Here is a 16,078-nt window from a genome sequence, read left to right as displayed (position 1 = left end):
CTGCACACAGAGTCTAAGCAATGTACTCTGGCAGGCAGATGGTGCTGGGTTACAGGAGTCACTTGGTGGCCAGTTATTTGATAGCCAACGACTTTGCTCTACGCAGTAGAAATTAGCTGGCTCAGGAAGAATTTAAATATGTTCTAACAAGGTAACTTGTTCACAGCAGAGGCTGAATCCCCAGCAGAGTTGCCACTACAGCTGGAATACCTTTTTAAGATGAAACAAACAGTACTCTCCCTTTTCCCTTCTGTATAGGAAATAAGGAAATAAGGTCTTATCCATCTTTAGAGAGCCAGGGCTCTTCTCAACAAAAGCAGTATGTGCTACTTTCAACTTTACTAAAAATACACTTTTCTCAGTCCACAACTAAGATGACTGCGACTCACCTGGTAAAAACAGTTGGGATGAAGCCTGAATACTCTGCACGTATTTAGGAGAGCATTTCTTTGCAAAGAAGTTTCCTGATGTGATAAAGCCTTGCTATCCTGTGAATTGGTGATGGATGTGTCCAAAAGTTCAGCAGATTTGCCAGCAGTTACTCTTCAAAATCAAGCAAATTTCCACCTACAATTTCACTCACTCTGACTCAGTAATACTCAGAGACAAACCAATGAAACAAATGCTTGCTTCCAACTGCTTACCACAAAATGGACACTAATCCATTGCACAAGATGATGCTGTAAAATTCAAAGAATAATGGTTCAGACTACAAATGCTTTGAGCTGAACTGATGGTTTTACTAGTGGCAAGTAGCTGCATCACTACAATGTTAATTTTATAGTGCCAGATACAGAATAACCTTGGCGGAATCCTATACTCAACTGCACAAGACCTCACTGGAGATGTATGGCATGTGTGTGAGGGGAAACACATTTCTACAGACTGCCTATGGAAAGTGACAAACAACTGATCTACGCAGAAGCTGAAAGGCAGCCAAGATCTTAAAATGTCTAAAGAAACAGGTACGCCATTGTCACTGACTAACTAGTAGTCCTGCTGTTAGCCAACTTTTAATCCTCTAGCCCACAGACCAAACTGGTAATGGGGTCTCCTCCTCTATCCTTATCAAGTTCAGGCTTCAAATCCACCAAAAGTAAAATGTACCTCCAGACAGGTCACAGCCCTGTTGGTAAGGTGAGGGCTTTCCTGGAATGAAGTCCTGCAGAAATTAAGGCATCCCTTTTTCTCCTCTCTCACCCTGGAATTTTCCTCATCTTGTCTCTTTACAGACCTGCCACTACCTGCTGGCAGAGAAAGGATATAGCTATATCAGCACAGAAATTGCTGTCTGAGTGGTATTAACATCATGCTACAGCTCACAAGCTCTTGGGAATGATGGTAGAATCCCAAGAGTGGACTGTGCAGATTTAATTGTTCATAGAGTTCACTGCCCCCTTTTAAATACCTTTCTTCACTCAGAAGGAGATTTCCAAATATGACTGACAGAACAACTGTAGTCAGAACTTACACAAAGAAGCAGAGAAGAAGGAGCATGCCAGCCAGAACACACTCCCATATCCTGACAGGTCATCCTCCAGACACAACAGCACATCCCTCACCAGCTTCCTTTGGGAGAATGTGCTGGATCACTGCTGGAGTTTTAGCCTGGCCTGGGGTGGTAACAAAAATGTTCCTGTACCTCTGTACCTCAGGCCTGACATGGGACAGGGAAGTGACAGGACAGAATCCCAATTAACTGAAGTATTCAGGGAGGCAGTCTTTAGGCCACTGTTACAGATGACATGACTGCACATCAAAAAAAAGCTGTATAACTAAAAGCAGCATTATCTGAAATCAATTTTTTCAGGACCCATAGTCCTGCAACATTACAAATCTCATGTACTGTAAGCATTTACAAAACTAGTAGCTGTGTAACCCCTGGGCTACATTACAATGAATATATATAAGGATGACATTTTCATTTTAGAAGCTTTTTCCTTCTCCAAAAATGAGGGATTTTTGTACCTGCACTATAGACCTAATGTTATATTAACATACTATTTATAAGCCCTACAGGTACAGCATTTCATTTTGCTGTAATTACTTTTAGTTTTCTGTTCTTCATTTTCCTCATTTTACAGGGAGATCTTAGCATGCAGCACAACTTTCTTAAGGTGAGATAGGCAGTATTTTGCAGAAATAAAGAATGCAGATTTTATAAGCATGCCAAGCACTCATAATCTCTGCTGACTAAAATTACAGGTTTTTAAAAAAAATGAAGCATGAAAAAAAAGGTAGATAATATAATTTATTTTCATTCTCTTCTGATGTTAAAAAACAAAGCTGTACATAAATGCATCTTCTGTACCTTCAAAATTTCTGAAAATTTTACACTTTCAGAACTGGTGCAGATTTGGCATCTCAGCTGAAGAGCCAGCAGTATCACTGCAGGATTTGGCTGAACAAAACCCTTACTTTGGCTGTCATCCTCATAACTAGAGCTAAAAGCCTGAGGCCCCTGCTGGCAAGGAACCAGGCCAGGCACAATGATTCAGATTGAGATATAGGAACCACCAGCCCAATTTCTCTGGAAAGAGCTCCCATTTTTTCATGTGGGCTGAAAACCAGGAAACTGAAATACTGCATTCCTGCTGTTTTCAGAAAGTGAGCCAAAGTCTTAGAAGTTTGTGTCAAAGCTCCACTGAAGCTGCTCCACTTCGACAGATGCGTTCTTGGGAAAAGTGGTACTGATGCCATGTAAGCAAAAGCACTTTTACTCTACTTTCATTTTTGTGCTAAGAACAGAAACTGCCTGTGTTGGTCTATAGGAGCAACGTGTGATCCAACACTGTCACCTGTCACTCTGCCATCACATGCCAGCCAGGGCTTGGTGCATGCAAGAGACATGGGCTGGGGAGGCATCCATGTTCCAACAGACTCAAGATACAACCCCACTGCAGCGTGCTCGGCACGTTTCATTTTAACAAAAATTCTAAGGGTTTGGCAAGAGTTTAGGTAACAGTACAAAACACAGATTTAAAAATCACAGGGAGAATGTGCAGTGAGACTCCAGTGCTGAAGAAAAGATGGCTCTACACACAACTACAGGGCCAGCCAGTCTTATTTCAAAGGAAATTTTACTTCTTTTTTGTCTGCAGCATCCTCACTGTGCAAGTTTCCCTTCATCTCTCTCTGCCTTTAACATCTACCACTGTAATAAGAATTTTATGTTAGGAAACCTTACCAGCAAAAAACTTGCTAGAAAACAAATCATCCTAACAAATGCACCACCACCAACAGACCAGGAAAATTTGACTAGTTGGAAGTTAAGACATCAAATACCAACTCCATCAGCCAAGAAAGCTACCTCCCCAGTGTAAGTGTCCCAGAAATAATGAATTTCAGGCCTCATCACATCCCTGCAAACCCTGAATTGATTTTATCTGGAAATAACCCTCTACCCAGCAGCTAAGGCAGAGAGACCTTTCTGTGAGGGCAGAAGGATCACAACAGGTCGAGCTGGAAATGAACAGAATCTTAGCAGGACAGAATTCCTGCAGTTGAGCTTGCATGATGTTGATAAAGATGGCGTGACACAAAACATGAGGAGTAAACAGAACACCCCGTAAATTAGTTTATATTAATTTGAAAAGGCAGAGATTTTTAGAATAGAAGCCAAATGTGACCAATATACAAGAATGGAAATCTGTATCAGAATAAATAGTTCCATTTTAATGGACAGGCATGACATGAATGTGACAAAGTGCCAGTGACCAGTCTGTCTTCTTTTCCAGGATGAAAATGTACAGAATTGTACCACAACATCAAAATATTCAGTGTAACGTGTCTCTCCAAGGTTTGAAACACTGGGCCTCATCCCATCTGACAACTGGATGATGTTTAACCAGGTTAATCCAGGTTACCAGGTACTGCATGCCATCTTGTCCATCTGCACATAGCAACTCTGTCCCATTAAGTCTTGAGCTGAACCTCTCTTTTGGGTGCACATCGGTTACCCAGCAGTTCTCAAAACACATTTGCAGAGGTCACACAGAGCCAAGTTAGCTTGCCTGACTTCACAATGCTTATCCAAACAAGCTGGAAAGACGAGGAAAATGACTGCCCACCTCATTAATTTCACATCACTGCATCCAATGTGAAGTGCTGGAGAGCACACATGACAGACCTGGCCAACATGCAACCTGCAGGCCAAAGGCCTCTCAGCTCTGCAACATAATCCCTATCTGACTTGTTATCATCAGAAAGAAACTTACAGCAACCAGAGATCCTGGCAGGCTTTGTCCAGCCTGCACTAGTTGGGTGCTGCCCTTAGCCTTGCAATGGGAAGCCAACAGAGACCTCGGTGGGACAAGGCTGTCAAAGAGACAATGTTCCCCAACCAGACACATTTTAGCTTTGAAGAACTTAGTTTTGCAAAAGGCCACGTCAGGTTCTCTGTCCCTGGTCTGTGAATAAAGCACTGGTTACTGTCAGGATGTGCTGCCAGCAGACACCAGACATTAGTGTACTATCACCCCTGACAGACAGCTGATCAATAAACAGCACAAGTGGCAGTGGCAGGTCTGGAGGGTGGAAGGGTTCAGAAAGGTTTCAGACTGCATTCTAAGAAAGGTATAGCTGCTACATGCCAAAGAGAAGCCAATCCTTTAATTTTGAAGATGGGCAGACCAGGAGGCCTGTCAGATGGTTTCCAGGCAGATCAGCAGCAGCTGTCCTGGAGTTCAGTGTAAAGACATTATAAGGTTATTCTCTACTTTTGTACTGATTTTGATAGGGATAAAGTTCATTTTCTTCACAGTGGCTACTGTGTTCTGGGTTTGTGCTGAAAACAGAATTGATAGCACAGGGATGTTTTGGTTATTGCTGGGCAGCACTTTCAGAATCAAGGCCTTTTCTGTTTCTCGCCCCACCCCAGCCAGGAGTCTGGGGGTGCACAAGAGGTTGGGCAGGCACACAGATGGGACAGCTGACCCCAACTGACCACAGGGATATTCCATACCGTATGCTCAGCATACAAACCTAGGAAGAAGGACCAGGGGGGAATGTTTGGGGTGATATTTTTGGAGGCATTTGTCCTGTCAAGTATTCATCAGGTGTAATGGAGCCCTGCCTTCTTCTCTGGGCAAGGCTGGACACCTGCCTGCCCAAAGGAAATGGTGGATAGATTCCTTGTTTTGTTTGCTTGTGTGCATGGTTTTAGCTTTACTTATTAAACTGTCTTCATCTCAACCCACAAGTTTTCTCACTTTTACTTGTCTGATTCTCTCCCCCATCCTGATGTGGGAGGGAAGTGAGCAAGTGGCTGTGAGTGATTTATTTGTTAACTGCGTTTAAACTGCAACCTTAAAAGTACAGAAAGGGAGGGAGAGTGACAGACACACAGTAACTGTAATGGCACTAAGCAGCACTGGCCAGAACTGCATCACCCAAACAAGCTAATATGAGAAATCCCAGACTGGCAAGGATTCTTGCAAGTATTTAGTCCCTATCTGCAAAGTACACACCAGGAGCTACAAAGCAGAGGAACACACCAGAAATGCTGTACCAGACTTGCTACATCCCACTTCTGAGACCACTGTCAACATTTCCATGCCTGTGGAAAAATCCTATACACCCAGTCACAACAATTGTGTGTGTAGACACCTGAACACTCAAGACCCCCAAAACCAACAGGTTTCACTATGAGCTCCAGTAGTCAAAAAGAACTGAATACCTGAAGCACAGATTCAGAGTATTTTTTAATGCAAATGTTAAAGCTCTTAGTGAAAATTTTCTAATTCTAATGTTGAAGGAAACTGTCTCCTAAGCTTACTATCACTGCTGCCCAATCCACCATCATATTCTTTGGGTTGGACCAGAGACGCTGTTTGGATTCTGCCTGGTTCATGTTCATACAAACATGCATGTATCTGCAAATTCCACTCTTCCACTATTATCATGGACTTTCTAGAAAACACTTAGAGTACTGTTTTGTCTGGCAACAGCTTTTTCAAACTTGCTACTTCTACTACTATGGCTTCAATAAAACAAATAAAGATGGCCACTCTTGTCACATTTGTTGAGCTCCTATATAAAAACAATAAGTCGGGAAGGCAACAAGCCCATATCAGCTTGTATGGACAGTTTTTTGCCCACCACAAAGGTTTGAAGCCAAAGAAACAACCAACAAAAAAAAAAACAAAACAAAAACAACCAAACCAAGGATGTAACCCAAACTAAGCATATTTTCAGAATTTATCAATGCTCCCACAATAAGAGAAATGTATTTCTTGCCACTGAAAGATAATTTGAGTCTGTAGACCTTGAAGAGCTTTTCTGTTCACAAGACATTTATGGTGCTCTCAACTTCTTACAAACACTAACTGCAACAAGGAACCAAGGTTGTGTTTACATCAACTCTAAATAACGTATGGTCTGATATATTAGAAATCTCAAAAGTGCTTCAGTGCTGACACAAACCTAGCAACAACGTATCCTCACCTGCTGCAAAAGGAACTGTGCAAGTATTTCACTGAAATTCCTTCCACCTTCCCAAACAATTCATATGCCTGTCTCACACAATCAGATGCCGAGATGGGAATTGCTTACTCCAGGTGCCAGAAGGAATCAACACCTTGAGCAAGGAAGCTCATTATCCAGCTTTCACTTTAATGCCAAGATGAAGTGTATTTCAACAGGCCCCGGGTTATTAATAACACACCTTCAGGCAGAGACTGAGGAAGATGGGAGTAAGGGGAGGGGAACACACAACAGTACCTCTTCCAGGCAGAAAACAGAAATGGGCAAACACATTCAAGAGGTCTGTGGCAGGCAGATGGGGCACAACACATACGCAAACAAGCCTGGGGCATTGGAGCAATGCAGCTACAAGCTCATAAGAAGTGTTGCACTACTTGATGATGGTCTAGCATCTCCCCTGGCTGCCAGCCAGCTGGCCTTCCTTCATAACCCTTCATAAGCTTCATTTCAAAAGCTATCAAAAGCCCAGGACCACTCTACCTGCCCACTTACACATCTGCAAAGTCCTCTGAGCCTGCAGACTTCCTTCTCTGAAAGATTCCCCAGAGACCCATGTAGTAGTGTAACCATTATGTCAGGCTCTTCAGAGCTCATTAATTGAGTATAATTGTGTCTATGACGTGAAAAAAACATCCTGGTATGAAAAACACATGCGGTGGCACAGCATCAAACCCTCACAGATTGCTTTCCTTGCACAAATCATCTAATGTGAGCAAAGCTAATTTGATGGTGATGTTTCTTTGTAATTCTTCCATGTTGAAGGAAACTGTTTCCTACGCTTACTATCACTGCTGCCCAATCCACCATCATATCTCGCAACAACTGGGCTGGACCAGAGAGGCTGATGTTTCTTTGCAGAACACCTGGACTTTACACAAGATGAGCATCTCCTCACTGCAGCTTAGTGTCGAGAGCAGGCTATAAAATCATCCTCGGAGAAGGTCCTGCGGCTTCACAGCGCTTGTAACTTCAGACCCACCCCAAGCAGCTCCGCTATCCCCGGGGAGCATCGCTCCGCGCAGCTCCCAGCCCGGGCTGGGCACAAACACCGCCCGATTCCTCCACAGACACCTCACCCAGCTTGTAAAGTCAATTAAAAGCCCAGCCGCCCTCAGCGCCTACAACCGGGCTCCCCGGTCCTTCTCCCTCGTCCCCAGGCCGTTCCCGTGCCCGGCGGCAGAGAACACCCCGGGATGCTCCGGGAGGAGCGGCGTTTCCATCGCGGCAGCAGCGGAGCCGCCCGCCTGCCCCCGCCCGCTTCTGCTACCGACGGCACTCCAGAACACACCGGGGGAGGAGGAGGAGGATGAGGAGGAGGAGAAGAGGACGGGGCGAGGGGCAGGATAAGAGGATGGCCCGGGATGACACAGCAGCGGCCCCGGGCCCGCCGAGGATGGCGGCAGCGCCCAGGACATCCCGTTATATAACGGCGGCACGGCCGCGCCCGCAGCGCCGACACCCGGGGGCGTGTGCGCGACCCCCTCGGCACCGGGGTCATTTCAACCCGGGCACAGCGCGGCCCCGCCCGCCCGCCCCTCACCAGCGGCTGCATCTCGGCGCGCACGGCGGGCACCTGGAACCGGTCTATCTCCTCCATCATCTTGGCGGCAGCGGCGCCGAGCGCGGCGGGCGGAGCACGGGGAGCAGGGCGGGCGGCGCGGGCGGCTCCTCAGGCGCCGAGAGGGGACAGCGACAGCGACAATGACAACGACACCGCCCGCGGCTGCGGCTGCCTCATCGCCGCCGCCGCCGTGACTCAGCCGCGCCGCTTCCGGGTCCGGCCGCCGCCCCGCCCCTTCTGAATATTCATGAAGGGCGGAGCCACTGTCCCTCGCTCGGGGCCCGGATGCTGGGGTTCCGCTGCCCCGCCATATATGAATATTCATGAGGGGCGGGAGCGCTGTCATTGGCTACCGAACGGTGGTCTCCTTGCGTCCCCGCCTTCTTCTGAATAGTCATGCGAGGGCGCGACCACTACAACCAGTTTTGTGCCCGGTCACTCCATTCCCCGAGGCCTGCCCCCTAAATTGAATATTCATAAAGCGGGAGGGACCTCGGTCACCAGGTCGAGGCTCAGCTGTTTCATTTCCAATGGCTCCGCCCAATTCGAATATTCATTAAGGGGTGGGGCCTGCCGTCAGTCTCTCGGGGCCGGGGCGCTCTGTTTGCAGCGGCAGCTGGGATGTACCATTTCCTCCCTTGAGGGGAGAGCGGGGGGAGTTGGGGAATGGCCGGGTCCATCCGCCACTTCCGGCGCGTTGCCATGGCTGCTGCCATCAACTTCCGGCGTGCCGGGCGGGCGCGGGATTGCGGCGAGGGCCGTTCGCTGCGCTGAGGAACGGCCATGCCCCCCAAGGCGGCCGACAAGCGCCGGCAGGTAAGGGCTTGCCGCTCTCCTGTGGTGGCAGCAGCCCCGTGGTGGCGTCACCGCATGCGCCGTGACGTCACACCCGCATGGCGTCACCGCGGCGCCTCGCGGGAGGCGGCAGCCCAGCAGAGGGAAGGTCGCTGTGCAGCCCCGGTGTGACCCTGTTGCCCTCGGTCCCTCCTCTGAGCGGTGTCCGTGGTGTGACACCAGCGGTGACGTCACCGTTCCCCAAACTGCCACCCGTGACGTCACTGCGTGCAGCACATATCTTTCCCTCCGCGTTCACAGAACCATCAGGGCTGGAAGGGACCCCCGGAGATCACCCAGCCCACCCCCCCTGCCAAGGCAGGGCCACTTGGAGCAGGTGACACAGGAACACATCCTGCTTGGACGTCTCCAGAGAGGAGACCCCAGGACCTCCCTGCGCAGCTGCTCTGCCACCCTCAGCGTAAAGAAGTTCTTCCTCAGGTTGAGGTGGAGCTTCTTGTGTTTTAGTTTATGGACACTGCTCCTTGTCCTGTCACTGGGCACCACTGAAAAGAGTCTGGCACAATCCCCTTGTCACCCACCTTTGATATATTTAGACGCATTAATAAAATCCCCTCTCAGTCTTCTCCAGACTGAACAGGGCCAGCAGTGCATGTGGACATGCAGTCTCTCCTTGTAAAAGAGATGTTTCAGACCCCAAATCATCCTTGTGGCCTCTGCGAGATCCTCTCCAGCAGCTCCTTGTTTTCCTTGTGCTGAGGAGCCCAGAAGGGGACAGAGCACTCCCGATGTGCCCTCACCAGGGCTGAGCAGAGGGGCAGGGTCACCTCCCTTGACCTGCTGGCCACCTGATGCACCACAGGATATCACTGGCAGCAGGGGCACACTGTGGGCTCACGGCCACCTCACAATCTGCCAATACCCCCAGGTGCTACTAAGCAGAGCTGAGGGGTTGAAGTGACAGCTTATGTTGCCCCACAGAGCTGTGGCAGTGGAGTCAGCACAGGCCCTCTTGGTCTTGTCGAGTCCTGGCTACATCATATTGTGTCATGCTGTGTCATGCTGTCCCTTCAGCTGCCCGTGATGCCCTGAGAGTTCTGTGGCATTACACAGCTCTTCAAACCAGCCTGTCCCAAAGCTGCAGCACCCCTCACTCTGTCACCATCCTGTTCAGCCCTGTGAGACTACAAAGCCTTCAGACACTGTCAGGCCATTTCATCACACTTGCAGTATCCAGCACCCCTTCCAAGGCAGGGCATAATGCACTTAAGGTGTCTCCAGCCTGCCCGCGGATCTCCCAGAGACACTGAGCAGACAAAATCCTTTTTCTTACAAAAATTTAAAAAATTATTTTAATTATACCCAGCTGTGAGTTTTGTCTCTTTCCTTTTGGTTTGCTATTTGGTCCTTGCTCAGCTCTAGCAATGAAAGGTGGTCATTTGCTACCCTTCCTGGCCCTAAACCTAGACTGCTGTGGGGTCCCTGTCTGTGAGACCTCACTGTAATCCTTTGGGCTCTGTGTAGGCATGTCTGCATGCACCCTCTTTTAGGAGGATTTTAGGATAAAAATCTCAGGTTAATTTGAGTAATTCCTGGGTCTTGTCTGCCACTGGATTATCAAAGGGTTTAATTTAAAAGTGGATGGTGGCCTGGCTGATAAAACCCTTTTGTTAACATTTTTAGATCAATCCTAACACACTTGATGTTAGGCTTGATGGGAGGAGGGTTAGCAGGCATGTAAGCAAGAGTGAGAGGATCATTCTGACATTCCTAGTCCCCTAGTAAGTACTAATAAGTATCAAGATACAAACAGCTTTATAAAGTTTTCAAAGGACACAAACTCAGAATCAAAACCCACATTCAGTCCTAGGCAATAAAACTATTTATGCTAAAATTGTAAAAAACCCATTAATAATGATGTGAACTAAACTGAGGATGAAATTCTTGCTCTGAATTTCAGTTTCTTTTATTTTCAGAATTTCCACATAAATATTTTCAATCATTTTTAGTAGCCATTATCTCAATACTCTGAAATGGAGAGGCTTCGATTGGCATGTTTGAAAAACTTAATGTGCTGTAAAGGCATTCCTTTTATTTTAAAGCTCTTGAAACATCATAAGCTGTTTAAACACTGAGGATGTTTGACTTTTCACATAATTTTCATCACAATAACCTAAAAGGCAATAATTTTAACTTGTCCTGTATTACATTTCCTATATTTGCCTTGAGCTTGTTAAATCTAATTGCTGTTTCACATCCTTTTATCTGCTAGAATATTCTTGCAGTGGAGGAATTACTCAGTGGAACTACCTCTGAGTCCACAGGTATTCAACTACACAATTTTCCCTCATTTTCCCTGACTCAGAGTACAGATGACATCTCAGTGGCTTTGGGAGTGTGGGGAATGAATGCCTTTGTGCTTGAGGGCCTGATGTTTGATATCTAGTTGGCCATAGTGGCCACTGTAAAACTAATTGCTGGGTCAAGGTTTAGATTCCAACTCTTGACAAGAATTCTTCTGTAGTATTATGCTCTTTCCCCCTCTCCCTGTGCTTTTTTTCCTTTTTTTTTTTTTGTTTGTTTGTTTGTTTGGGTTTTTTTTGTATATTGCTTTATTCTTTATTATGTTTTTCACTGCTGACTGCTTTCACTTTGAAAATTTTTTTCTTGACATTGTTCTCAAAGCTGGGATACTTACCTGTTCACCTGTTCCCTTTTACCATATATCACTTCCAGCTCCTCCTCTGCTTTCATGACTCCATGTTCTTCACATGCTCAGTGATAAATTCTTGTTTTGTTTTTTCTCCTCCTTATGTGGGGGTATCTGTTCTTCTTCTGTGCATGTCTTGTATCTGCATTCTCCTCTAACATCAGTTTCTTGCTTTGTTTCACTCCTTTTTTTCTTTATCCAGATGATTTCTGCCTCCAGCTCAGACTCCAGCCCCCTGATGGCTGAAAATATGTCAAAGTTGGGCTGATCATAAGAATTCAAGTCTGTGGTGTTCTGGATGAATTACTTGACTTGACCAAGCCTTATTTATAAATGCCTGTAGGCTTTCATATATTTCTGTACATTAATAAGAAACTTTACTGTTTCAATGTTCAAAGTCTTAAAATAGTGCTCTATGTCTGGATCTTTGTGCTTCCAATGCAGCTTTGGAAATAACACCTATGTATGTTCTGTACTTCAATAACACCATTCCTTTCATATCTGAAATACGTTATGCACAATTGAGCTCAACAATTTTTGTAGGGATGTGGAATTATGGAAAAGCATAGGCCAACTTTCCTGCATCAGAGTGAAGGGAATGAGTTGATCAGATTCTCAGCTTTCATGAAAAATGAGGTCTTGAGCATGGCAAGCAGGACACTCAGAAGTGTGGTGTTAACAGCAGAGATGTGTGGCATGTGCATGGGCAAGCCAAAAGTGTTAGGGCAGGGAACAGCACTCTGTTGGTCTTATGTCAGTCCTGTGTGGGGTCCTGGGTGAGGAGAGAAAGTGGCCAGTGGTTTTGAGATGGTTGTTTTGAATGTTTGACAGGTTGGAAGTGTTTGTTTCAGATTTCTGTGCCTTTCCTATGTAGCTCAAGGAGCTGTGTTAACACCCTGTGCTAGCGTGTACCTCAGTGGCTGCACCCACCTCAAGGAGAAGCAAGATCTTGTTTTGCCTCCTTAGCAGATCTGCCGTGCATTTAGTATTTAAAATACAAAACCAGAATGTTCAATCTTACTAGTTAGGGTTGACCCCACTGCTGGAACAGATCACTTAAGCAGTGCTAAGAAAGGGTCTGAATTAGGACAGAGAGGCATTTCTTTTTACCCGTGTGGTCTTGCACCCACTGACATTGAAACAGCTTCTTTGCTGTTCAGCAAGTCACAAAAGAAACAAATAGACCTCTTCCCCAAATACAGAAAACAATGAGACACAGTTTACTGTTTTAGTATTTTCTTACTTTCTTTTTTTTTATTCCCCTGAGAAGGCTTTTAAAGGTGCTTACTTGTTCTTACACATGCATTAACATATCCATGGAGTATAAAGCAAACATTCCATTTAGTGTTGCCCAGAAAGCATTAGAGAATGTATTGGCAAATAGCTCTTAAATTGGCATCCCTAGTGTGTGCAAATAAATATCTGCTATAGGGCAGGCTTCAAGTGACTTTGTTTCCATGCTGTGATTTCTTGCTCCTTGTGCCAACTGGTGGTTTACTATGGAGTTTGTTAATATTCAAAACAGGAATAAAAAGCTAGCAGGAAACTTACAAAATTGTTTTATAGAAGTGCCAGGCTTAGTTCTCATAATGTCTCTACCTCTTTCTTTTAGAATCCAACAAGTGCATTACTACCTTACAAGTGCATTACATTTTCCCCACAATTCTAGTTAATCTCTGTGCTGTGCTGTAGAGGAAGTGGAAATTACTGTCGCTGCTCAGGAAGATGAACTAAACAGGAGCATTCTGTGATTGCTCAGCCTTGTAGCCTGATTGTATTATGGTGACAGCTAGCATGAGGAGCAAAAAGGCTGCAGGAATGTCTCTTTAATTATATTTTAAAAATACAGTTTAGGTTTGTCATTTGCCCTGATGAGTATTTCATTAATATGTAATCAATTTTCAGCTCTTGGAAAATTATCTTAATATGAACTGAACTTCAGCTTGTCAGAGCGACCAACATGCATCATCACTGCTACTGAGTTCTCTGGTATTTTAGGCTGGATCTGTGAATCCAGGTCTACTTGTCCACCCTTATGCTTTAAGGTGGAAATTTTACATTTCTCAAGGAGTCACTGAATAGTGGTGTCTGGCTCCTCACCATACAGTGACCCTTTATAAGATCTAGTCTGAAAGGGGCAGTTTGGGAGAAAGATGTACTGTGGGAATCCTTAAAATCAGAGGGTTTTGGGAAAGCTGCAGAAGGCAGGCCTCAGAGACAGCAGAGCTGTGATTAGAGATAAGCAGTAGCCATAAGATAGGTCAGCAGAAAAGTTATGTAAGAAGTAGAAAAGTAAGGACAAATAGAACAATGGTCTGTGTATTAATGCTTGACTAGAATAACTCCCTAAGCTTCAGAAAAATATATCTAGTGAGATATTAGGAAGTTCTAAGCTTAATAATGGAGCTCTGTGCATTGTGTTTTAAGGCTTACAAGCAGGTATTGTATTCCAAAATAAGCAAGCATTGTTTTAACGAAAGGTAGGTGTGCTTATGGTGGTTAGATAGAACTACTGTCAATGTGCTTTTGCTTTGTGTGATTGGTCAAAAAACTTTTAAAGTTGTAACATTAAGTTCTTGGTCCACTGCCTGGGATGTCTCAGTCTGCTGCCTGAGCTGATGGCATCTTCCCATTGTCATAACCATGAAATGAAACCAAAACAGCTCAAGATGTGTTCCTAGCAGTCCTGTCCTGTTTGTGATTGTACAGAGACCCCGTTCGGCGATATGTACCAGTCAGCAAAGGCTGCAGTGACAACCCTTATCCTGGATGGCAGTGCAGCACATGTGGGAACAATCATTGCATCTCCTGTTTGGATAGACAGTGCTGGCCTTGGGGCTGAACCTGAGGAATAGACACGTTTTTCCAGGAGGATTTCTATGCTCACCAATTCAGGATTCAATCTGGTTTTAAATGAACACTGGCTCTTGAGAGTAAATCTCTGCTTCCTAGGTCACCAGGATGATTTAGTTACCACTGGAATTGCCACTGACAAGTCAGAGGATTTATGCAGCAAATGATAAAATAGTTGAAAAGCAAGGCTCAGGGAAAGCAGTTCAGAAGCAAACAGACTTGAAAAAACTTCAGAGCTTTTAATATTCAGTCAAGAATAGCAATAGGTACTGGTAGTCCTGTCCTGTCTCTTTTGTATAAATTCAGTTAATGATTCTCAGATCAGCAATTAGTGACTGTCATGTCACCAGCAAAAAGGAGAGCAATGTGAAAAAAATGTAGATACAGTAAACCAGAACAAGACCTGAATGTATGGTTGAGTGCGGTTTTTTTATTTTCTTCGTTGCAGGATAATCTGGTAATATTACTAGGGAGTTGAGGTCAAAACTTCTATTAAACATTGCAAGTCTTTGATGGTACCCCTCACTATCTTTTTCTTTTAGAATGCAGAAATATGATACCTCTTATGAAATGCCAGCCTGGTAGGGCTTTCTTTTCAAACTTCTTTCTCATTTACAAGCAATGGTCTTTAGAAAATCACCAGTAGTTTCTTCTCATTTTTGTTTTCCTATTTTATGACTGCAGAAAAATTAAATATATATTATCCAGACATCCTACCCAAAATACAATTGGAAGTTCTTGTTGAATAGCTGAGCAGCAGAAAGACTCCCTGCTGAAGGACTTAATTTTGCATCTATTTGTACCTCTTGGTGGCTCCTCTGTGATCGAGGGAACTGTGAGAAGGGAAAGGAATATTAAATAGCATTTAAAACATCACTTATTATCTGTTTCCTCTTTTCATTTTTATTATCCTATTGAATTATGGTATCTTTGCTGTAATCTATAGTCAATTTGTCTTGTAGCATAGTAGACGTCTGACCCAGGGAAGAATTCCTATATGCTGATATCATACACACCCTGGAAGAAAGATCCAGAAAGAAACAGTAACTTGAGTCTTCTGCAGCCTTTATCAAAGTATGGTGACTGTCGCAGGCTTCTAATATCTTTTTGCTGTTGTAAGTGTGGCAATCTGTTAATTTATTTAATGTAAGATAGTCATCAGAGTAAACATTACTAGCCTCCATTAATTCTGACTCTGGCATTTTTCTCTGGAGCACTTGAGCATCTCCTGGAGTGGTCAGAGTCACGATGGTGACCTGGAGGTGAGAAACTCCTCAATGCCTCCTGCCTGTTCTTTAGTTCCCTAGCAACTTTGTCTGCTCTTTTTTCCCTAATATAAATTCCTCATGATTATTCACACTCCTCATTAATTAATATTATTATTAAAGGCAGGGATAGCAGCACATTTATTAGGAAGATTTAGGAAGACAGTTGATTTTTTTTTCCTGTAGCAAAACCATCTTTAGTTTATCTAGAATTTGCTAAAATGTAACTATTTGGATTGATTAGTTCCTTGTTGGATGTCTGATTTAGGCTTTGGATTACAACCCCCCCCCCCACCACCACCACTCTAGATGCTGAACAATATGAACCAATAATCTATAGCAACATGACCTGGGAGGACTGAAGTGAGGCAGGAAACCTACAAAAAACCAAAGTGTGGGACTATGGAATTA

At 44.8% G+C, this 16,078-nt stretch overlaps 2 protein-coding genes across 5 annotated transcripts in view; one reads left to right on the top strand and one right to left on the bottom strand.

Moving 5' to 3' along the window:
• FAM219A (family with sequence similarity 219 member A) overlaps positions 1-8,221 on the bottom strand; it is a 91,864-nt gene extending 83,643 nt beyond the window's left edge. For 2 of the 3 annotated variants that reach the window (XM_058043993.1, XM_058043994.1), the window contains exon 1: positions 8,024-8,221. In XM_058043993.1, the coding sequence (XP_057899976.1) occupies positions 8,024-8,083 (60 nt within the window). In that variant the 5' untranslated portion in view covers positions 8,084-8,221. The remainder of the gene's footprint in view (positions 1-8,023) is intronic. The other variant, XM_058043995.1, reaches the window with a different exon arrangement.
• A 557-nt stretch (positions 8,222-8,778) lies between these two features.
• Positions 8,779-16,078, top strand: part of DNAI1 (dynein axonemal intermediate chain 1) — a 135,738-nt gene continuing 128,438 nt past the window's right edge. For both annotated transcript variants that reach the window (XM_058043987.1, XM_058043986.1), the window contains exon 1: positions 8,779-8,860. In XM_058043987.1, coding sequence (XP_057899970.1) covers positions 8,828-8,860 — 33 coding nt within the window. In that variant the 5' untranslated portion in view covers positions 8,779-8,827. The remainder of the gene's footprint in view (positions 8,861-16,078) is intronic.

This window comes from Melospiza georgiana, chromosome Z (assembly GCF_028018845.1).
Source record: "Melospiza georgiana isolate bMelGeo1 chromosome Z, bMelGeo1.pri, whole genome shotgun sequence".
In the NCBI taxonomy this organism is placed as follows: domain Eukaryota; kingdom Metazoa; phylum Chordata; class Aves; order Passeriformes; family Passerellidae; genus Melospiza; species Melospiza georgiana.
Note: the sequence above shows the minus strand (reverse complement) of the source record. Positions and strands in the feature narration are given on the sequence as shown.